We start from the raw sequence: 25,747 nt of genomic DNA, 5'->3' as shown, positions 1-25,747 counted from the left end.
CGTTGCATACATCAGATCCAATTTCAGGGTCCTAATAAATTCTTACAAGAGCAAAATGTGGAACTTACCATTGCAATAAATGACATTCATAAATTAGATGATGTATTTAAAAAAGGTCAAGGGCAAAGTTTCAGATACTGTATTGCTGAATTCAACACTGTTTTGACTAAAAACTTTGGCTTCCAAACTACGCATTAAAATCCCTCATCTTGACAAGAGAAGCAAACGGTTTTGAAATTAAAGAAGAGTTAACAAGTGGTGTAGGGATTTTCTCCTTCCCTCCCCCCCCCCCAAAAAAAATATCCTGTAATAACTCCAGTAGGTATCTAGAGAAGCTTCTCATGATGTAAATTGATATGTATAACTCCAGTAGGTGTCTAGAGAAGCTTCTCGTGATATAAAATGATATGTACTGATAACAGATCTTGCACTTTGAAAAATATCGAGAAGCATTAAATAATTCAGTGCAATTGAATAATACATTTGGGTAAGGTTGAAAATTTGGAAGGAAAAATAAAAATCAAATTATGGGTATGTGTAATTGTTTGGGTTTAAATCCATTTGTTGATTGTGCCATTTTTTATACTATAATTTCTTATTTTTGAAGACACATTGGAGGGAGATTTTTGTCCTTTTTAAGTACATTTTCTGGCTATTTTTAAGGGCATTTTCAGTGAATTTTTATGTCATCAACATCTGGGTCCTGATCATTACAAATGCTTAATGTTAATTAATTATTAACATTATGACAGTTATGATTTCATTATCAGATTAGCCTTTTTTTTTCATGCTTATGGTCAACATTTATTCAAGGATTCTTTCATTCAAGGCAGAGCATTTTTGTTTCTAAAAGAGAGGGGACCTGCGTCTGATCGCCCTCAAAATTGGTAAAGTTTTGCTAAAATAAAGTCTCTTTTTTGCTTAATTTCAAATTCTTTCTTACCTTACAAGGTATTTCCCTCGCCTTCTTAATAAGCCTTCGTGGTGTAGTGGTCTGCTCGCTCAGCGCGTAATTGAGAGATCCGTGGTTTGATTCGTGGCAAAGGCGTTGCTAATTTTTCATCTTACCTGCTTCCAAAAAACCTAATGTCTCTACAGTGATGCCCGAACTAAAAGAGTGTTGAATGATGATTCTTCTCACCCAGGATTTGGCGATTGGGTCCCCTAAAAACCCCTGGCGAGTATATAAGGTTTTTCTCCCACCTTCATGGTGTAGTGGTCTGCACGCTCAGCGCGTAATTGAGAGGGCCATGGTTCAATTCCTTGTGAAGGCATTGCTATTTTTTCATCTTGCCTGCTTCCAAAAATACCTAATGTCTCTACAGCCTCATTGCACTGTGAGTCACACTGAAGCCCAGTGAATACCCAAAGAAAAGCTACTTCTATACTAAAGAATAGCTACTAGCCAAAGATAACCACCTCTGGGGAAAAAAAGAAAAGTTTTTCTTAGAACACGGGTAATTATAAGTATTGAATCTAAGTATGATGTGGATCACTTCCATACAAGATAAAAATATTGAGTTGTAATTTAGAGAGTCCAGTATATATGGAGGGAATATGATGATTTGGATGATAATTCTTTTCTAGAGAGCCACTGGATCTATCATCCTCATAAAGCAAATTTTGACTGCTCACAACTGCCTGAACAGAGTGCCTGATTTACCTACTAATATATAGCAACTGTTATCTTGCCTTCTTTGGTAAAGGTTAGATTTTTCATAAAAGCAATAGTTTTGTATCACTGAAAAAATTAAAGAACGATTCTAAAAATATAATGATGATTTGTCTTGATTGTTTTTCTTCTCTGGAGTAGAACTTGAGTTCAGTTGAGTTTTGTCATTAAGTTAGGTTTAATTAATTTAATTTATGGGAAAACTGAATCTTTGTTTGAAGTAATTTAACTAAATATAAAGTGGCACCTACAAACATTTCTTTTAATGTTGTCAGATGGAAACTGCTTTGGTAAACTTGATGCAGATTTGCATCTTATTATATAGGATATATTAATAGCTTGACTGGTTTTTACATTTGTAGAAAGATCATTAAATATGAGTTGTGTTTAAGATGTGCTATTCCATCAAGAAATTTTGAGTGAAATAATAATTTAGCAAGAGTAGTTGCAATTATGTTAATAGAAAATAAAGTAACTTATAATAAATAGCTTAGTTAACCTTATTATTCAATAAGAAGCATAATATTACTTTTTGATTACAATTGAACCGTTACCTTAAGGTCATTAGAGAAAGGTATGCTTCATCATCATTTCAGCTGGTAATTTACAAGTTTTGCAACTGAAGTATCTTGGAATCTGATTCTTTACTATTGTCTCTTCAACTTATTGCATCTCTTGTATATTTATTATGTAAGAGTGTGGTCTAAAAATGACGGCAGTTTTATGCAGCCCATAAATGCATATTAACGATGTGTTTGTTGCAATTACTGTGTTGCAAAAATTTCAAGATTTTCATTACTTGAAGTTCAAGTTTACATTATTTTCATTATAACTAACATGAATAGCTAACCAGAAAGTTTGTAAATGGAACTAATTATTTGAAGATATGGAGTTTTTAAAAAAGCAGCAGAAAACAAGCTTTCAGGCAACAAAAACAGAGGTGAAAATGCTTTTTTTCCTTATATAAAGATTTGGTTAACATTTTGGTTCAAATTTCTCTCTGTTAGTTATTCAAGGTTTCAGTTTCTAGATTTCAACATTATTGTTGGCTGATGAGTTAGTAGCTTTATATAAGAATCGTATATCACAGATTAATTTTAATTTATTACTATTTTTAGGATAGAAATGTGTAAATTGGGAAATGAATTGGTATGCAAACAAATTGTAATTTAAAAAAAGCATATGTGTATACATATAAATGCATTAGAAATTAGAATATGAATACAAGCAGTTGGGAAAAAGGGAATCAATGTTGATATAGAAGCAGATATGATTTTGCAACTCTGAGTGCAAACATTTATTAAACATGAGAAAAATGTGCTGTTAGTGATTGAAAAATATAATTTAAAAATAAGTAGTTTTAAAATTAGCAAAAAAAAAGGGGGGAACATAACTCTCATTTTTCCATATGTTCTTAGCACACTTGAACAACAAATAACCTGAAAAGTATCTGCCTACATTTAAAATCTCTTTTATAATGGCAAATGTTTTGTACTTAAAAATTACTTTTTTTAAATTTTCCTGAAAATAGAAAAATATTAATTTTTTCAGAACTATAAATTATTATTATTATTTTTAAGTGGTTTGGAAATCTAGTGACAATGAAATGGTGGAATGATCTATGGCTTAATGAAGGTGTTTCAACATTGATCATGTACATACCACTGAAAGAATATCATCCTGCAATTGGAGAGGTAATATAATTAGAGTATTTTTTATGTAATGTATTATTCAGTATCAAATTCAATAGTATTATTTCTTATTTTTAATACTTTCTATCTTCATATCATTTTCTATAGTTTGTTATTGCTATATTCATAGTTCATATTGACTGGATGATTCATCATTGCTAGAAATAGTTTCTGATAGATTTTCTGTTGAAATTCATTTTCAAGAAATGTTTTGTTGCAGATTGTGAGCTTATTTGTTTCTTCATTTTAATTTATGTACGGCATTACACTAATTAAAGGAAGAGGGTGAATGCTAAATTCTGAGTAATGTGAAAAGGGGCAAAATATCCTAATACTCTTTATAATACAAATCCAAAGTATACATATTCCAGTTTTTCCCAGTAACGTCCTCTTTTAATGAATGTGACCTAGCAAGAAACTATTAGTGGTTTTTGTCCATTTTCAAAACAGAATTATTCAGATAACCAAATATGAACATGTCTTTGTGTGTTATTGTTCTAATTAAAATGGGAAAAAAAACTATTATGAATTTTTATGAAAATATTTGTTTATTTATTTTCTTGTTTGAATAGTGCTATTCATCTATTTTTTATTATTCTGTATTTATTTTTATTTATTTATTTAGCACATAATTTGTGGTAACTTCTATTTGTTTTTTATTGGGTGTTTCTTCTAATCATTAATTTCTGGTCACTTTTTGTATTTACATATTTTAATATTTTTAATTAGAATTCTGAGTTAATAGACATTGAAAATATTAAAACAGCATAAGGATTACTGGAATTTTAAGCTTTTAATGTTTACTGGGCTTTGGAGCAAATTTTCATTACATGAACTTCCAGAAAATGAATTTTTGATAACCTAAAATGAATTTTTCTAAAATGTTATAGTAGTACCATTTTCTGCTCCTAGCTGTGGTATATAAAGTATCAGTAGTTAGTTAATAATCATTCTGCTTAGGTTGGGGTGTTACTGGGTAAAAGTGTTGATTGATTCTTAGCATTTGGCTGGCTCTTTGAGCGATTTGATTTTGTAATTTGTAAGATTCTTCTTATGTTAGACAGAATTTTAATGTGATTTCTCTATTGTCCTTGGGTTGTTTTTGAGCAGTTTATATTCACTTAATAATCATTTGGAACAATATAAAAATAATAATTGTTTGGAACTGTTATGATGGTTCAAATTTTTCTTATACTTATCTATTTGTTTAATAAGATCGTGACCAATCTATAACAAAGAAGTTTGTTACAGATCTTGACAAATCTGTAACAAAGTATGCTATATATCTGCATTAGTTAATAAATAAAATTACTTTAATCTGTTACAAATGTTTTACTTTCATGTTTGTTTTTACATGTTTACATCATTCCACACCTCCCCCCCCCCCACACACACACAGACACATACTGATTGCCAGTTAGCCAAATTTTTTAGAAGTATTACTTTAGGAAATTAAATCAAGAGTAGTATGTTTTAATTTTATTTAGTGAGAAATAAGTAAATGCTTCAAAATGATATTTATTTAAAATGTTAGCCTTCAATTTAAGAAACAAAGCTACATGCAAGAATGCAAGCCAAGTAAAATCAGTACTGCCACAACTCCTTTTCTCTGTCTTAGCATCAGAGGTTTCTAGTGCTCAGGGACAACTGAAGATTTCGGGCCACCTCCTTCTTGCCAGTATGAATTGGGAAGAGAAAGAAAATGCCCGCTGGATGCTGCAGCCTGAAACAGATACTTGCTTCTCTCTAGCTACACCACTGCTCAGCATCTAGAAATGTTTAGTTTTTAAATCACTACTCAGTTGAAATTAATCCCCAAATATGTTTAATTTGATGAGTTATTAAAAATGACACAAACTGTGCAATAATGAAATGGTGAGCAAAATTTTCTTAACTTTTGTATTATCAACTGCTGCTGTGTATGTTTAGTTAAATGCAGGTATTATTAGCAGCTTTTTATAGTTATAATATTTAATTCTCAATCACGTAGGAACAAACATTGTGCTTCTAAGTAAAATCTAAGTATGGTTTTGCAGATAGAACAGAGATAAATGAACTTGAGGAGTAAGTCTCAAGTTCATTATGTCATTCAGAGCCTAATTTTCTTTAGCTAATTAAAATTTGTTTAAACTATACATTTTATATAATATTCTATATTCATTCTCTGTGCATAATATTCATTATCATATATGATGAGCTCAGTGTAATTTATTAATTCCTGACAGCATAAAATAAGAAGGTTCTGTCATTTGAGAGGTGGTAGCATAAGCTACTATTCTCAAATGACAGAAGCTTTATTAAACCTATTAATATAACCTCTAGCTTTACTAAAGCTATCACCTCTAGCTTTATTAAAGCTATTAATATAAAATGTAAACTGTGCAATAAACATATTATACAGTTTACATTTTATATATTTAAGAAATATATATAATAAACAATGTAAAATCTTTTGTAATCCACTATTTCAGTATTGTCAATAATATATTATATCTCTTTGTTTATAAAACTCATAAATCTGACAACATTTAAAACTTTAGTAATTTAAAAAATGTCTTTAAAAAAATTGTTTTTAAGGTATTTGGCAAACTAACTCTCAAAAACTATAAATTATGCTTTTAAATACTTTAACTGTTAGCTATCAGCAATATTTGAATGTGTTTAAAAGGCTGTAATGCATTTTATATGTAATTTTGCCATAACAATATAAAAATAATTATATTGCCTTTCCCCCTCCTATTTTTTAGAGTTTTTGGATGTTTTGGATTACACTTTTATCTATCTACGGATTATCCATATACTATGAAACTGTGCATTATCCTTAACAGAAGTCTCAGAATGAAACTTGATGAATATAAGAAATTTTTAGCTTTTGAAAGCAATTCCTGTTTTTGAGACATTGATCCCATTGTCAAAGCTTGGAATGAAGTTAAAAATTGATTTCTGATAACATATAAATGAAAATATTTTTCAGTAATAGTGGAACAACTTCTGATTTCATTGAAAGTATTTATGATGTTTAAGAATTTGTAAATTTGATTGAAGAAAACATGTAAATGTAGATGGCAAAAGACAAAGCAATGAAAGAATCATAAGATTTTATCAAACCAATCAATCGAATTTTACTCACCACTCCTGCGATCTTTCGCAACTGTGGGAAACCTGTTTTGACACTCCCTCTGTCTGGGGAGGTCCATCCTCCGTATTAGGCGGGAGGATGAGGTCTGAGCGGACCGGTAACATTGGCTCGTAAGTGGTTTTGAATCCACGTAGACACTTGGTTTAGTCCCTCTCCGTATCAGGCGGGAGGGAGCTGCAACTTAAGTTTGTGCTGATTTAAATGGCCGGTTATTGGTACTGGTCTTTGGGTGCCGTGTTTGTAGATGCCCTTAGGCTGATCATCGTATCTTGGAGGGCCTTTCGGCGAAATCTCCAAAGCATCACACACCATAGTGCGATCCAATGACTGAAAGATTTGTCGGGAAATTATATATCTCACCAACAAATAGTTTTATTTGGGGATCGCAATCTAGATCCTCTTACTTTTATTTATCTTTTTTCATTCTCTTATTTTTATTATTATAATTAACAAATACAAAGAAATACTATTTACAATATTTACAAGACTTAGACCATATTACATGAGTCATAGTTTATCTGAGGGATGCCTTATCGCGGCATCTCCTTTACAATTGTATTCTGGTTGTCTGCTACAAATTTTATTATTCGCTGGATGCCCTTGAGGCCTGCTGGAAATTTCACTATGTGGTTAATCTCCAATGAGGAGAAGGCGTCTTTGAATACTTCTTGTCTTAGCCCTTGGAGGAGTGGGCATTTAGTGACATAATGCAATGCATTTGCTAGTGATGCACTTGTGCCGCATGCACATTTCGTCTGTCGTTTGAAGAACCGAAGATAATAGCTGGGGAACTTCCCGTGGTTTGTGAGTGCCTGTACTTCGTAATAGTCTGTTCTTGTTCTTTTGGGGGAGACTGTCGGGAATATTTTGAATGTCCATCTGCCCGTCTGTTCTTGTTCCCATCTCTCCTGCCATTGTCGAATCATTTCTTGTTTTAATTTTGTTTTCATTGCTAATTCCGAGAGGGGGACTTCCGTGTCCACTTCTATTTGTTCTGTTGCCCTTTTGGCCTCCGTGTCGGCTCTTTCATTGCCCATTGTGCCCTCATGCGCTTTCACTCAGTGGAAACTTACTGTGTGGGAATCCTGGAGGGTATGAAATAATTCCTTCAGGGCTCTGATGCTCCTGTTGGAGTTTTGCATCTTATGGATGCTTTGAAGGGAACTTTGACTATCTGTGTATACATTTATCCGATTTTCTGAGCTTATGTTGTGGCTTAGCCATATACATGCTTCCTTTAGAGCCAGGACTTCCGCCTGGAAGACCCTGGCGTCATTATTTAGTCTGATTCTTTTATTATATATTTAATGCGAGTTGTTAAAGATCACAGAAGCCGCCCCTACTTTATCTTCCTTCTTCGAGCCATCTGTAAATGCTTCTACTCCCTGTCCTTCTGGGGGGGGTCTTTGTCCCATTTTAAGTGAAATTTTCTAGCCGGGTGTTCCGAAGCTGCCGGGAGTTTTTCCTCTATTTCATTAGCCCAAATTATTATTTCTCCTATGTTTATGTTTTCTTTATAGTGCTGTACCCTGTACAGGCTTACCTCCATGTGTGCTTTTAAGTCTAGCGGCATTAGACCAGCCAAAACTTGTAGCGCTGATGTTGGGGCGGTTGAGAATGCTTTCGTAATGCAGAGAAGCGCCACCCTTTGTATTTGATTAAGCTTTACCTTTTGTCTTTCTGTGCCCGTGTACCATATGGGGCACCCGTAAAGAATCATTCTTTCTATTGCTTGAAGGTACAATGTCTTTAGAAGTTTCCCTCTTATGTTCCACCTATGCGTAATCATCTTATTGAGGTTGTTAATGAGGCATAATGTTTTATCCTTAATTTCTCCTAGGTGGGGGATCCATGTTAATTTGGGATCCAGTGTAAAACCCAGATATTTCAATGTCTCACATCTTGGAATGGTGGTGTTGTTCCATTTTATCCTGGGGGGAGAACGGTGTAATTTATTGCTTTTGGGGAAGAGAATTTGCTTCGTCTTTTCTATACTGAACTTTAATTTATAGTCTGAGCTCCATTTTTGAATCTGGGAAAGGGCCTTATGAGCCTTTTCCTCCAATCTTGTTCTATTTCCTCCCGCAATTATGAGTATGAAGTCATCTGCGTACGCCTGCAGTTTAATGTCCTCTTCGAATTTTATTTTGAGTGCGGAATCTGCCACTACGTTCCATAATATGGGGCCCAGGTTTGACCCCTGAGGGGCTCCCTTCTCGTATGTATGTGTTACGTTAACTCCATCCCTTTTATATGAGATTCTTCTATTGTTTAGATAGCTTTTAATTATTTCATATAAATTCTTGGGACATTCCATCTCTAGGAGTCTTTCCAGAACCCCCGGCCACCAAAGGTTGTTAAAGGCCGAGGCTACATCTAGTGCGATTACACATGTGTGAAGATTGCGTCCTTTGTTCCTGTGAATCTGATTAATTAGCTCATTTAATGCATCTAATGTGCTTCTGTCTGGTAAGAAGCCGAACTGCTGCCCATGCAGCTTTTTGTTCGAGACTAGGAAGTGGGTAAGTCTTTTTGCTAATAGCTTATCGAGCACTTTGCCCCACGCCGACAATAGGCAGATTGGGCGGTAGGCGTTGGCCTTAGTTGGATCTTTACCTTCCTTTCTGAACAACACTAAGTTGCCAGACTTCCACGTGTCTAGAAAATAGCCTTCGTGAAGGCAGAAGTTTAGCATCTTGGTAAATTTTTCCCTGTCCGCTAGGAAGAGTTCTTCTGTGATATCTATTGAGAGCCCATCGTCCCCTGGGGCTTTCCCTCTTTTGGTGGACCTTATGATTCCCTCTATCTCTTCTTCCGTAAATGGAAGATCGTCTTCTGTATTGGGGTGGTATTGGACTTTAGCTCTTATTTGACTGTGAAACCCCGTGTCCTCATCTTCCTTGTCCTGGGGAAAATGAAATCTTATAATTGCTTTAATTGTTTCTGTTGTATTTTGTGTCCACTGCCCTTGATCATCCTTTATTCTGCATAATTTGAGAGGGGAGTATGCTTTACCCTTTGCCAAATTAAAGTACGTGCCGAAAGGGGATGTCAACTTTAGGCTTTCCCAGTATGTGTCCCATGACTTTAGTTTTTCTATTTGGATTTGTCTTCGGTATGTGGCGGCAACCTTTTTGTAATCTTGCCTTTTGATCTTGCGATCCGGGCCTCTTGCGTTTTGAAAGATTTTTCGGAATCTTCTAACTTTTTTCCTAAGTTCTGTGAGATGGGTCGACCACCATGTTTTTGTGCCTCCTCTGATATGTTGTTTCGCACTTTTGATTGAGCACTTAAGATTATTTTTATATGCCTCTTTGATTTTGTCTGAGATTATTTGAATTTGCATGTTTAGATCGTCCTTACCCTGCGGGTCTTGTATTTCACTGATGACTTTTGATATGTCTCTTTTTAATAAGAGCCAATTTGTATGCGTTAATTTAATTCTTGGTGTTGGTCCTGTTGTTTGAAATTTATTCTGGACTTGGAAGTTGACCGCTTGGTGGTCACTAAGAGTCTCCCTTTTATCAACTTCCCATTGGTCTATGAAGATATGATTCTTCTGTTGAAGTAGAGTTAAATCTATCCATGAATTACCCCTTGGCCCTGAGAATGTGGGGGGGGGCTGTCTGCTTCATTTAAGACTGTTAGGCCTGTTGCGGCAATGAAATCTCCTAATCTTTGTCCTCTTGTGTCTGTGGGAGATGGTCCCCAAAGAGGGTTCTTCGCATTAAAATCTCCGCAGACTATCGTGGAGATCTGAGATCTTTGTATGTGTTCTTCTAAGGTAGGAAGAATCTGATTTAAATCGTCATGTGGTGGACAATACACTGAGATTAAGTTAAAGGGCGTGTCGCCGTCTATTTTGACTATCACTATTTCTTTGGATGTGTGAATTTCTAGTATTGGTATTTTGGGATCTATTACTAGAATCGCACTTTTTGCTCCTTCTGGGTGATAGTACTGTCTTACTCTCTGTGGAAAGCCACAAAGTTTATTTTTAATTAGGAATGGCTCCTGGATGCAAGCTATTGAATAGCTGTTATTTTCTTCCAAGTCCCTTCTAAGTTGTAAGCTCGCACCCCTTGAGTGCTGTAGATTAACTTGTGTGATTTTAATTTTATCCATAATTTATTTTCCTCCTTATTATCTCTAGTTCTCTCATTTTACTTGGACATTTATTGTCTCTCCCATTATGTTTATGGTCTAGATTTAATCCAAAATTCTGGTTGGCTTTTCTACAGTTTTTACATCTTTCTTTTTTGGACTTACAGTCCTTTTTAAGATGCCCTGTCTTGCCGCATTGATGGCAGCACTGTTCTTCCTTACAGAATTTTTTGGTGTGCCCGAAGCCTAAACAGTTTTGACATTGTGTGACCTGAATGTATTCTCTTACATTTTTCCTGGTCCAAAATAGATTAATCTTTTTATTTTTCATTAGAATTTTGAATGTCGTTGGGTCTACGGAACATACCCAATGTTTTCCATATCGTCCGTTCAAAGACATACTTGATGTGATGAATTAAATTATGTGAATTTAGGAATACAAAAAGGAAATTGAAGAAAGGTGAAATAATATTGGAGTGGCAAGGTAAATGAATATGCAGACATTCTTTAGACTCAGGGCTTTTAACAGGGTCAGTATTTGGTCATACACCCTTAGGGGTCAAAGAAATTTTAAAGAGGGTCAGTTATGATCAAGGGAGCTTTTGTGTGCTGATAGCCAAATATGCAAGGGCAACTGATTGGCATAATGAAGATCCCACTGATTAGGAAAAAAATATTAATATTGTAAAACTGATAACTAATTAATTGATATAAAACTATATCATGTAGTAAGGAAGAAATCATATAAAATAAATATAAGAGAAAAGATACACATAAATTATTAATTATATATTTTTAAATATATAAATTTTGTATGCAAAAAGCGCAATATAAAGAAATAAAATGCAGGAACAAGAAAATGCAATAAAAATTATAGAACTTCCTCAGAAACTATATTGTTACATACAAGTCCCTTGCAAAATTTAAAAGAAGATTTTAATATGCGCTTCCAAAGCATAAAAAGTTTGAATGTGTGAGCATGACTTACACATTCTGCAATACATTTGGCCTCGATATTATGAGGGAGGAAAAGTTGATTCCATTGAAGAGGGATGTTTAAGCACAAGAAATAACACATGTGTATGCTAAGTTTTGGAATTTAAAAGGCATCTAATGGAAATACTCCAAAATTAATGTTGTTACCGAACAGCATTATTGAATTTTCCTCTTCTTATGTACTATAAGCAGACCTTAGTCAAATCAGTAACCTACTATGGAAAACAAGAAAAAGAATACTTTTTAATGAGATGATTTAAGAATTAAGCAGTTTTATGCCAAATAAAACAATTACATCAGTAAGTAAAGTGCAGCCATTACATTAATTAAAATCGAACTTTTATGCAGTTAGAATGACTCAATGTACAGTTTAATTTTTGGAAGCTTGTTTATAATTGTAAAATTAAAAATAGCAATAATGCAAAAATTAATAAAACATAATTCTGATGAATAAATCTTCAAGTACCTACCAATACTGCTTAACATAATGTTTCTCAGTAATCCATCTGGTCAAGAAGACCAACTGCAAGATAATTCACAGTTGCTAAACTTGCCTTTTTTACATAGCTACATTTTTATTTCTAGCACATAAATGTAACTAATTAGTTTTGTGGAAGAAAACAAAACAAAAAAAAAAATGTCAAGGCTGGCATACTTGCATAAAAAGTTTATTTGTACATTGAAAATCAAATGTATAGAAATAGTGTAATTTATATTTTTTGTGATCTTTTTAAAAATAGCCTTCCACACCAAGGGCTGCTTTCTCTTTGCTTTAGCTTAGCTTTATGACACCTAAATGTATTGACAGACAACATTTTACACAGCACATTGTATAGGTCATTTAAAACCTCTAAAGAGTTCTTTTTCTAAGGTAGATGTGTATTAATCACAAGTTTACAAGGTCATATTTTCTGTTTTCAATACATTAACTATGTATTAACTAGCATGAATAATTACTTGTTCAGCACACTGTGCTTAAAGTGTGTGCTTACATTGTACACTTGCACTTCATGGCAAGTAATGAAAATTTCAATAAAGATAAAAATAATGTGACTAGAGGTATATCTGAATTTTCTCATTCTGTTCCTTGGTATGATAATTTTATATACTAAATCGTTTTTTATCTTGTTTGCAGTTGGATGTAAGAAAAGTGTCCAAGATGATGTGTTCAGATTCCAGCCTTGACTCACATCCTATTCTGCACAATGTCAGTAACCCTGGAGAAATATCAGATCTCTTTGACACAATATCATATGAAAAAGTGAGAAATGTTTTCTCATTTACTCGAGGATTTTCTTTGTAATATGTGTTGTCTTTTTTCATAATTTTACTGATGTTTTATATAAATTATCTTCTTTTTTTTTTTTTTTTTTTTTTTGTGTTTGGATTGTTATTTATTGAAATTTGAAAAGTTATATAATCTCATTTATAGGAATCCAAAGTTTTATCACATGATTCTGATTACCCATTAGTTGATATTAATATAATTTATGCAGATTATTTGTTTAATTAAATTTTGAAATAGTTTACCGTCTGTAATTATTATTAATAATTATTAAAAACTTTTTGAAGATATGAATTTAATTTTACACTATTAAATGAAGAGTTTTTAAAAAAAAAGCTGAAAAGTTACCACGTAATGGAAAATTTCATAGACTGTTGATGTTAGAAATATTATAAAGTTCTAAAATATAAAACTGAAATATTATTATTATTATTATTATTATTATTTTGAAGTTGTATTAGCAGAAATAAGGAGTCAAGTCTATTTCTATTTATAAAGTATTTTTTCAACATATAAAGTTTTTTCAAGAAAGATTTTCAAAATCAATTTGCTCAAATTTTTATTTTGAATTTTTTTCTCAAAAACTATTGTATTTAATAAACTGGAATGTTATAAAACTGTGTTGGGAAACAAAATAAAAGGTCTGTCTTTTACAGTTCAGTATTCTCAGTTGATTGATTACTTGCTGAAATGTCAACATTTTCAATTAAAGAAATTTCTTGCTATTTATTCGTAGTACTTTTGTGGACTTAGGTTATTGAAAATAAGTGTAATAACTATCAAACTATCAAATGTGTAATAACTGTCAAAATCAGAATGATACATTAAAAACATTAAAAAAATATGAATTCACAGAATTCATTCATTGTTGTAAAACTTGTGGTAATTTAATATTCACAGTACTAATTTTTTCATAACAAAATGTGTTAAACTTGTGTGTATCATAATTTACCTACAAAATTTTTTAATATATTTTATAATTTCCATTTTATTTCAAATTTGCATTTTAAAAATATGTTGCAGAATGCTTTCTTTCAAATGTATTCATGTGTTCTCTGCTTACCATATAATATTCACCTACAAACTTTCTGGTTTTTATGGAATTTTTAGACTTTTTGGCTGATATTGGACTCGAAATCTGTGATTTATATATATATAATAATAGATAAAAATATTAATATATATATTAATAGTAAGTGTATAAGACATGCCTTGCCTGTAGTTTGTGTCGGAAATGATGTTCCTCTCCCTGCATCTTTCACAATGCTCATCTGTATTTAGGAATTATATTTATTCGCTTGCAGTAAGGTAATGAATTGCTAGAGAGTAGCTTGTTAGGTCTCAGCATACATGGTTGTTTCAAAGAGCATGGTCCCAATAAATTGCTGCTTTGATATGGCATACAAAACAATACTTTTCAGAAAATGCAGAGGAGAATAAATAGATGGAGGTCTTCTGAGCTCCATGTTTGGTAAATTTTCTCAAACACATTCCTTTTAATATGACCACAAATGTATTCCGTTTGATATAACTATGTTTCATCTATAAAAATGCCTGATCTAAAATGAAAATGTTGCCAAGGATGAAGTTCTTACAAAACTAAGTCTATACAGCATGTAATATGATAATACTCTACACTGCTTTCTGCAAAAGATTGGCGAATTTCCTTTCTACTTAAAAAGAATTCATATTGCCTCCTCACCAAACTGGTGTGTCAACCTCTTACATGCTATAATAGAATAATGTAGAAACCAAAGAGCCACTGTAAGTAAATATCTGTTAAATTATGTATCATAAATATCTGATCTTAACTTGAGAACCCTATATATGCTGATATCTAAAGTTATTTTTGTATGCCCAAAATGCTTACTGATTTCTCAAAAAGTGTTAAATAAAATTAAATTTTGGGGGCGATAGAAATGCAATTTTACAAATTGTATGTGAAAGCATTTAACATCTAATATTCTCTATGGCAATTGCAAACTAAACTCATCTTGACCTGGCAGTAAAGTTTCTGTTGCAGTGGGCAGCTAAGGACAGAAAATGATCTTAAGAAGCATTTATTTTGCTTTCAAGATCTTGTTCTTGCTTCCTAAGAACTGTTCCAGGTTTGTTCATGCGATGCGTGCGTTGTTATACAACAATTTCAAATTAACTAGAAGTGGACTGTACTAAATATTTTATTCGACAACTTTAATCAAATGCGTGCCATCTTTCAAGCGATGACTTACTACTAACAACAACAGCAATAAAAAATAAAACTGAGTAAGCGTTTACAGGGTTGCTGTAATGAACATCTGCGCCATGCAAGGCGCCAAGAAGAGAAAAAATGACGTAATCTTACAGTTAAATAGTCTTAATGACTTAACATACCCCCCGGCATTGAAGGGTTACTTCAATAATTTCGTGCGATAATACTCATAATAACCCACAAAATTGTACAATTACTACCTTATACAATAATGCAATACGCATAATATCTCTTAATTCAATATAATAATATTCAATTTTCAATAAAAATTTTATACACAATACAATGTACAAGTTTTATAATAATAAGTTAACACTTAACTAACTTAGGAAGCTTCTTCTTGGGGTAAAATTGCAATTTTTGTAATTCCACGCTTAATGATGCCCTTTGCTGTCTGTATTTCTACTACTCTAACCTTACCGTCAACTCCAGGAAAAATTCTTGTAATGCGCCCTAACACCCATCTACAGACAGGAAGCTCATCCTCCTTAACTAGTACTAACATACCTATTTTAATATTCGTTTGTTCTACCTTCCATTTTGAACGCTGTTGTAGTGTGTTTAAGTAGTCCCTATGCCAAAGATTCCATATAAACTGGACAAATCTGGTAGTTCGTTTCCATCTTGAGAGTCTGTTTTCAGGTATATCAATTAATTCGGGTTCTACTATAGCATTCAAGGGTCTTCCAATGAGAAAATGACCTGGTGTTAATGCCTCTAAATCATTTACATCGGAAGATAAGGGAGTAATAGGGCGAGAATTTAAAACAGACTCTATCTGAGTTACTACAGTTAATAACTCCTCGAAAGTCAACCTTGCATTACCTACAATCCGCTTTAAGTGATATTTCACGGATTTTATTCCAGATTCCCATAGTCCACCAAAATTAGGTGTCCGTGGGGGAATAAACTTCCATACTATTCCTTCTTCACCTAAATAATCTGCTAATTTTTTGTCAGGATTTCTAATTAAATTGTTAATTCTTTGCAATTCGGCATTTGCGCCAACGAAGTTTTTTGCGTTGTCTGAGAAAATGATTGAGCATTTTCCGCGCCTAGCAATAAATCTCTTTAAGGTGGCAATAAATGCGTCAGTGGTGAGATCACTCACTAGTTCGAGATGCACTGCCTTTGTTATAAGGCAAATGAAAAGAGCTAAATATACCTTATGAAGAGTTCCTTTCCTCTGTCCCTTGTACCTAATAAAAAATGGACCGCAAAAATCGGTGCCGACATGATTAAAGGGTGAGCTTGGATTTACGCGCTCTGCAGGTAATGACCCCATAATTTGTTCGATAGTGACTGGTTTATTTTTACTACAAATTATACATTCATGGGTAATCTTTCTAGTTAAATTCCTACCTTGTAATGGCCAAAATTTCTGTCTCATAAAACACAATAATGCTTGCGAACCTACGTGTAAATATTTCCGATGATAATGTTCAGCAATCAGCTTAGTTAGTTTGCATTTAACAGGCAAAATTATTTGATGTTTTTGTGAAAACATTACATTGGCCCCTTGTAATCGGCCTCCTACTCTCATTACATTATTTGCATCCAAAAAAGGGTTCAAAGAAAGTAAATTACTTTTATTATTAATGGGTTTACCTTGTGCGAGGGAGTTGTATTCTGAATAAAAACTACATTTTTGAACCTCTCTTACTAAAAAGGATTCTGCCTCATTTAACTCCTTTGAACTTACCCCTTCTGTTCTTCTCTGTGCTCCTTTCTGTTTTGCACACCTAGAGTTCCAAATGAACCTGAAAATATAACTAACAATACGTAATAATTTTAAATAATTGTTAGTGATATCTAGGACATTATCAATAAATTTTGAAGGCAAAGTGCATAAACAAGCAATGTCAGTTCTTTTTCTCAGTTCATTAGAAAATGTCTCTGTTTTTTCTAATTGTTCAAAGTCAATGTTCTTGTTAGGTATGACACCTTCACTCAAGAATGGAAGACCTTTCCACCACAGACCAACATCATGCAGCTTGTCAAAATTCAGTCCTCGGGAAATAAGGTCTGCCGGGTTCTCCTCTGAGCGCACATAATTCCACTGGCATGTCTGTGTTAGCTCTTGGATCTGCAACACTCGATTAGCAACAAAAGTTTTTAGTACATGCGGGGGATTCTGAAGCCATGCTAACACTATGGTTGAGTCACACCACAGACATATTTTACTGATGTCCAATTTCAATAAAGGCACCACCTTTGCAACAAGCTGTGCTAGCAGTACAGCTGCGCAGAGTTCCAGTCGAGGTACTGTCAGCGGTTTTAGTGGAGCTACTCTGGACTTGCTGCAAAGCAAATGTGAAGATAAATTATTGTCACTTCTACAGCGTAAATAGATCGCTACTCCGTATGCATGTTCTGATGCATCTGAAAATCCATGAATTTGTATATCAGAAAAACTATCCTGTAAAACATATCTACTGACTTTCAAATTGTTGATAGATTGCATTGAATCAATAAAAAGTTGCCAATCCTTAATTATCCTTTCGGGTAGCGGATCGTTCCAATCAAGCTTCAATAACCAAAGTCTTTGGATGAAGATTTTTGCTTTTGTTACCCCTGGACCAAGCAGTCATAATGGATCATAAATGCGAGCAATATCAGACAACACTGTTCTCTTTGTGTAAGTAATTGGTTTCTTGATCGTTGATTTGTACGAAAAACAATCTATCTTTGGATTCCATAATAATCCTAAAGTTTTGATGCTCTGATCGTCATCGAAATTACTGAAAGAATATTCCTCTTGTCCATCCGGAAACTGCAAAAGATCAGGATGATTAGCACACCATCTGTGCAGACGCATTCCTCCACGTGATAATAGGTTAATTAATTGCGACTGTAATTCTTTAGCCTCTATTAGAGTATGGGCTCCTGTGAGTACGTCATCGACATAAAAATCCCTTTGTACTATTGGCGCTGCTAACGAAAAATTGTTTTTCTCGTCTTCTGCTAATTGATTAAGTGTGCGTGTTGCTAGATATGGTGCATTGGAAGTACCGTAAGTTATAGTCTTCACTCTATAGACCTTAACTGGTTCTTCTTCACTACTCTTCTATAAGATGCGTAATAAATCTCTTTGATGTTCTTTAATCAAAATCTGACGATACATTTTTACAATGTCTGCTGTGAAGGCAATTTTATGCGTTCGAAATCTGGAAACAATATCAAATAGTTCGTCTTGAACTAACCCTCCATTCAGCAGAATATCGTTTAACGAAATTCCAGTAGTCGTAGGAGCAGTGGCATCGAACACTACCCTAAGTTTAGTGCTAGGTTTCTCGAGTCTGAAAACCCCATGGTGAGGAAGATAATATGAGAAACTAGAGCTACCCCCTTCATCAATTTCTTCGGAATGGCCTAATTTATTATATTCCTTAATGAAATCTTCGTATAAGTGTTTCATCGCGGGATTGCGAGTGAAGCGTTTAAGTAGATAATTCAGTCTTTTGCTAGCGTTTTCTCTCGATTCCCCTAAAAGGCTAAGTCCTTCCTCCTTAATTGGCATTTCCACTACATATCTGCCATCATCTTGCCTCGTGTGTGTACGAAGAAAGTGCTGTTCACAAAATTCCTCTTCCTGACTTTTCACTTTTTTTGCTTCATTAATACCTTCAATCTCCCAAAACCTTCTCATGTTGTCAGATAAATTATCCCCATTTTCCACAAACCCACAATAATTATCAACACTGCCTTGCTGCGGCATGCGTACTGACCCGCTAACGATGTATCCAAAAACTAACTGATGGAGAATCAGGTCTTGCATATTTATTCTATTTGTTTCCAGTAAATCAAAAAATATTTCGTTAGATAATAAAACATGTATTTGACCAGGTTTATAAAACTCTGGATCAGCTAAACCAATGAGTTGCAACTGCTTAACATCAGAAATGTTTATATATCTAGCAGGCGTTACGCGAGTTATTTTTGGAACAACAAAAAATTGTAATGTACGAATAAAATCTCTAGTAGCGTTAGCGATGGTTGCTATAGCTTTTTCCTTAACACCCATAACTGTACCATTGATACCTGAAATAGAAGCGTTTATTTTTCTTTTCTTCAAATTCAATAACTCAGCACCTTCTTTAGTAATGAAATTATTTTGAGAACCGGAATCCAGCAAGGCTCTCAGCGAGATAAATTTTCCATCATTACCCTTAACGAAAATAATTGCAGTTGAAAGTAGAACTTGTTTATTAAAAGAACTGGAAATATTCAACGCAGTACCATTAATGGACTTTGCTTGGTTGGTTTCATTAGTGTCACTAACCTTTTGGCTGCTTGCCATTGGAGTAAATGTATCAGCATTTGGAGAAAGATTACTGCTTAATTTATTAGTCTTGTTTGTGATTTGATTCGATGTGCCATTTGCTTTATCGTAATTTTCTTCATTTCGATCAAAATGTAAGAGCGAATTGTGAAATTTCTGACATTTTCTGCATGTATTAGAACTTTTACAGTCCTTGATTGTGTGGACCGAAGATAAACAATTGAAACATAGTTTTTTTGTCTTTACAAATTCAAATCGTTTCTTGACTGTTAGATTTAAGAATTGCGCACATTTCAACAATAAATGATCAGCTTTACAATAAGGACAATTTTTTGAATTTTTCGAAAGTGATGTAAGAGCTTTGGTATTAAATGAACGTTTCGATTCCCCATGCGGAGGTTTGTAATGTGATAGGGTGCGAGCGTGTTCCTTCAAAAAACATGTCAGTTGTTTAACCGTTCCTATCTCGTCTTTTTTAAGTGACCTTTCCCACCAACACCGAGTATTTCTATCCAACTTTTCAACTAATAAATAAACAATTAACGTGTCTGAAAATTCTTCCACCTTTTGCTCCAATGCTTCCAAGGATCGTAAACATTCATGCACCTTATCGATAAATTTTAAAAGCGACGAAGTAGAATCACTCGTTTGAGGTATAGAAATTAATTTCTTTATGATAGAATTGATCAAATCTTTTTTGTTGCAATAGCGATCAACCAACAGATTCCATGCTATGTCATAATTCGAATCTGAAATTGGAATGGACTGAATAATATTTAAAGCATCTGCCTTACACGAACTCTTTAAATATTGCAATTTTTGCGCATTAGTTAATTTGCTATTTTTATGCACAGCAGCGGAAAATAAATCCTCAAATTCAATCCATTCTTCGATTTTCCCACTAAATATTGGAAGAGACAATTTAAGTAATTTTATATCCGAAACAATTATGTCTTTACTCGAACCGTTTTCATTTGAGCAGCTATTCCTTTGAGAATGGATCTCAGAAATTTTTCTTTTAATTTTCAAATGAATTTCATCGAGATTATCTACTACATTTTCCTTTTCCTTAATGAATTCGTCAGTGTCCTTTTCTTCACAATGTGCAAATAAAGAATCGAAAATGTTACTTAATTCCTTTTTAAATTCTAATATTTTTGATTCGTATAACTCCAATAAGGAAATATCTGCTTCATCCACTGTAGAATTTACCTTATTTTCAAACTTTCTGATACTGCATTTTAAACTTTTTTTGTTAGCTTTAATTGCTTTCAATTCACTCATCATGAACAAATAAATAATGTATCACTTACCGTGATTGCAGATTTCTCGACAGCAACACCGGAAATGAACGATGACACAGTATTCAATCTTAATTGCGTAATCCACATGAAAACGAAAGCATTCCAAACACTCTATATGAAGTTATGCGTAATGCAACCAAACGAAAGTATTCTAAATGTTCTAAAAAGTTAATTTTAGCAACGATGTCTTTTACCTGTGGCTCGGCGGGCCATAAAGTGTTCATGCGATGCGTGCGTTGTTATACAACAATTTCAAATTAACTAGAAGTGGACTGTACTAAATATTTTATTCGACAACTTTAATCAAATGCGTGCCATCTTTCAAGCGATGACTTACTACTAACAACAACAGCAATAAAAAATAAAACTGAGTAAGCGTTTACAGGGTTGCTGTAATGAACATCTGCGCCATGCAAGGTGCCAAGAAGAGAAAAAATGACGTAATCTTACAGTTAAATAGTCTTAATGACTTAACAAGGTTTTTAAAAATATTTGCAGAGGCAGATGGTCTGTCTTGAAATATTCAAATATCTTACAACTTCCATAATTGCTTTTAAAGGAGCAATAAAACCCAGTGACTCATCCAAATGGTATTTTGCCATCATAAAAAAATGTTTTTTTGGTTCAATAAATGCTGAAATCAAACTATGAATTGGACAAATTCAAGGTAAATGTATTTTGTGCAAAGCATTTGCCATGCCTTTGGATAATATTATCTTATTATACGTAAGTGTTAAACAGATAGATTAAATTGTATTGGGTAGTTACAAATAAGTTTGTGTTCTCATTCAAATGAAGAATAATTCTGATTGATAAATACCACATGAAATATCAAAAATTTTATGTACTTCAAGATTTTAAATACTAGTACATTTTCATGAAATTTTATTGACAATAAAGAAAAATCATTTTGCTTGGTGACAATAATGTGGGGGAAATTTTACTCTTCAGAAGAGTTTATATTTTGGCATACTTTTAACTTTCATTAAAAAAATTAGAAATGTTTTATTTATTTACCATTTCTGCACATTCCTTCTTTCAAAAATGGAGATGTTAAGAATTGCTGAAATGGCACATATTGCATATTTTATTGCAAACTTTTTCATGTTTTAATTTATACATTGCAGTATCCATTTATGATAATGTTATTGTTTTCTACCAGGGAAGTGCTGTGTTGAAAATGCTTCAATATACCTTGAAAGATGACTTCAGACTAGGTCTTTCAGTAAGTATATTGTGATTATAAATCAGACTATATCTAATTTTCTTTCTTCATTTCATACTGTTTTTATAATGATTGCACAGGTCAGTCTTAGCTCATTTTTAAGTAACAGTAAGTATAGCAAATTCTTTTAAACTTGAATATTCACATTTTATGATCTATGCCAGGGTTGGCCAAAGTTTGGCTCGCGAGCCTGATACGACTCTCGTGAGCAATTTGTGCGGCTTATTATGTGTATGAAATATGGTAAACTAAAACTCTTAAGTGTCCAAAAGGAAATAACTAATTAGTTTAGACTCTTTTTTATAAAGTTATCAGGGATTTCTTTCTATTTGAAACCTCCTCCACTACTTCTATAATGATGTAAATATGAACTTGTGGCTTTTAGAAAATCTAGATGCGGCTCTCGAACATTCCTGAATTCAAATGTGCGGCTCGTACTGACATGAAGTTTGGCCAACCCTGATCTATGCTTAAATGCTCAGTTGCTAGCCAAAAAAAGAAAAGTCAGACCAAAATTGTCTGAAAATGTGGGTGGTCATTTTAAGGGTGTTTCACTTTATTTTGAATTAAATAGCTTCCATGTACATTTAGAAGTAATCAATATATTGCAGTCAGTATACTGCGTATATATGAATATATTGCATGCATGCTTTGCCAAGTAATGATTTGCAGAAAATCAATATATGCATGTATATACATATAATATCTCTAGCAAAGTATTTCGATTTCGTAAAATGTAAGTTCTATGAAATTAAATCTGTGTTTGAATAAATTTGTCTTTCAGCAGCATAAGGGCAAGTCTTCAGTAACTTTCTCTTTAAAAAATGAAAAGGAGAGATAGAAAAAGTTTCACATACAGTTAAAATGGAATAACTTCCATTTCACATATAAAGTTTTTTACTATTAATTTTACTATGTTAATTACTGATGTTATGGTATTCATTTAAATAAATTTCTACTTTTACAAATCCAGCCAATACTTAATAGATAATGCTTGCTACTCATTAAAATTCCTGTCAATGCAGGATGTGCATAACAAATCTGAAATTTGCATGAAGGATAGAACATATTGCACTATGTAAATGATTATTGTTTTAGTTATGCACACATTACAGACAAAAGTAATGGTACATCAAAGCAACATAAAATGGCAGATTGAAAGGCTAGTTTCACATTTAAAAATTATGTTTATTTATTGCCTTATCCATTAGAAATCAATTTTATATCTTATATGAGGAGAAAGAACTCATACCAACATGTCTCAGAATTCAGTTACAGAGGAATCATAGCCTATACCATTTGTCGATTATCATACTGCACAAGAATGTGATATACACGAATTTACATATATGCGCAGTTTGAAATTTGGGATCTTTTTTTTAGCAATAACGCTAAATGTGTTTAAGGATTTTGTTACAATGAATTGGCCATAGCTATTTTTAACCTTAAATTTCAAATAAATTTTTACGGAGAATTAATTATATGAAATTTTTTCCCACAATGATGCGTAATAAATATTTATTAATACAGTACAAAGTCTGAAATCCGGACTGGTCGGGACTTCGACGATTCCAGATTTGGGATTTTTCCGGATAATAGATCATCAGTTTAAATCTGGTAAGATGACATGCAGAAATTATACAATTAAAAATATGAAATAAAGAACAATTATGATCAAAATTTCCAAAAAAAGCTTTGTTGTTTATTTTATTAAACATTTCTTTCAATGTAAGTTGTTTAAGATGCTTCCACAAAAAGTTTCTTTTTCTTTTTTCTTGTGTCATATACAGTGGACTTTCCAATGCCATACTCCTCGCCTTTATCCATTTTTTGCAGCAATTCCACTTTTTGTTTAATGGGCATGGTTTCGCTGTGTAGTTCCTTTGGAAACTCTTTTCAACATAATCAAAAGTTCAAGCTTAGTTTTTGTAAAATTGCCGTAATAATAACAGTCTGCAAAAAATAATAAACTGGATCAAATTAGAAGATCAGAGAGCAGCGTAGTCTGTTACATTAATTGAAATGCCTTAGAATCAGTAAAGATAATTTTATCCTAACTTAATAGCATCCGTTATACATTATTGGATGTGTATCACAAGATTGCTGACGAAAGCCAAGTTGTTTCATTAAATTTTGTCTTGCTCCTAAGCCTGAATTGTGTTAGTTTAGTTATTTACTATACCTACATTTATTTCTTGCACATGCTTCAAACTAATCCGAGTCCTGAATAAATAAAATCCTACATATACTTAAGTCTTTATCTAGGGCCGGTAATCAATATCACCTGGTGCAGTCTCTGCGGGTCCTAAATTCTGCTACAAAGCGCTTTCCTAAGTTCTAAATTTTCACCGTGCCTAAACTTTGGATCCCAGTGCTTTCCCTAAATCATAAATACTTCTCATTCCTTAACTTTGCCGCTCGGTGCTTCCCCAAATTCCAAAAATTTCGTCTTCCCTAAATTCTGCCATCCGGTGCCGACATATTGGATGCCGCTTTTGGGTTTATGGTGAATAACATATCAGTTATTCTTAATTAATATAGCACTAAATGTAATCTTTTGGCCTATGGGTTTCATTAAGAAAATTTATTTTTAGCATATGAAAAGAAATTTTTATTGAATTTTTCCTCATCAACATTTCTTCGAGCATTTAAAAATCTATAATCATTGCCAAGCGTAATGACAGCATAAAAGGCTGCCATACTTTTGTTATTCAATTACCAATATAGAAAAAAGTTTAGATATTGCAGCATGAGTTATTACTGAAGCTGTCATGTGTTGATAAACATGTGGTGATGAAAGCAAAATATAATAAATAACGACTCACCAGGTCGGCGTCAGGGATGTAAAAAATAGGTGAATGTTTCGGTTTGAGATGTATGCCAAGTAGATACTCAGCTACGGAGCCAAATTACTAATCTCACAAATATATGCCTACATTATTGTTTTTCCATAATGAGGTATTTTATTTTGTGCTTAAGTGAAATTAAGAATCAGAATTTTTAAGTGAATATCTCCACATGTTTTATTATGGAAGGGAAAATCAAATGCGCATGCGTAAAGCATTAAATTTTAAAAAAAATGTTTGTGCCTCTGAGGTCCGGATTTTAGATTATTCCGGATAATGGACGTCCGGATTTCAGACATTGTACTGTGTTATATGAAAAGCTATTTTTTTTTTAATTATGGATATTTTTTAAATTTTTCCCCCTTTTATCTATATATAAAGTAGATTTTTACCTTCACATTCTTATTGTCTGCTAGTTTACTTTAACTTCATTTAAATTTAATTGTTTAAAACTGATAAAAGTTCGTTTGATGTTTATTTTCACAATATTTTTATGCAAACAAGACGTTGACGCTTTAGGTCATGTCCCAGCTTTAAAAAACATATATAAACATAAATTTTTATATTAATCTTCTTAGAAAGAATGTTTTAATTCTTTAATATAGAAATTATTAGGCTTAAAAACTCTAGATAATATGATTTGAATTTTTTGCATCCGATATAAGAACTGAGTCACTCGGTGGTACAGGATAAGCGCTACTGGATTGGTTTATTTCTTTCTCATTTAACAAAAATCTTTTAATTCAAATATTTATCCTTTGGACTTTGGTTTAAATTTTATTTATAGGTAAAATGTCTAGAAGCTGTCTTCAGCTGAAATGCATTTAATGCAACTGATATTTTAAAAAATTTGACAAGAATGCAAAATTTATGGATGTGTAACAATCTAAAAATTTTAATTTTCTTGTGGCAGCACTGAAAACTAATGTAGAAGGAAATTAGGGAGGAGGGA

At 32.9% G+C, this 25,747-nt stretch overlaps 1 protein-coding gene across 1 annotated transcript in view; it reads left to right on the top strand.

The window, feature by feature from the left end:
* LOC118205807 (uncharacterized) overlaps positions 1 to 25,747 on the top strand; it is a 425,653-nt gene that overhangs the window by 354,865 nt on the left and 45,041 nt on the right. The window contains exons 42-44 of the mRNA XM_085825092.1: positions 3,253 to 3,366; positions 12,738 to 12,863; positions 21,887 to 21,949. Coding sequence (XP_085681218.1) covers positions 3,253 to 3,366; positions 12,738 to 12,863; positions 21,887 to 21,949 — 303 coding nt within the window. The remainder of the gene's footprint in view (positions 1 to 3,252; positions 3,367 to 12,737; positions 12,864 to 21,886; positions 21,950 to 25,747) is intronic.

The sequence above is a fragment of the Stegodyphus dumicola genome, chromosome 1 (genome assembly GCF_044657685.1).
Source record: "Stegodyphus dumicola isolate Sdum_Otavi_A_Nest chromosome 1, ASM4465768v1".
NCBI classification, from domain to species: Eukaryota; Metazoa; Arthropoda; class Arachnida; order Araneae; family Eresidae; genus Stegodyphus; species Stegodyphus dumicola.
Note: the sequence above shows the minus strand (reverse complement) of the source record. Positions and strands in the feature narration are given on the sequence as shown.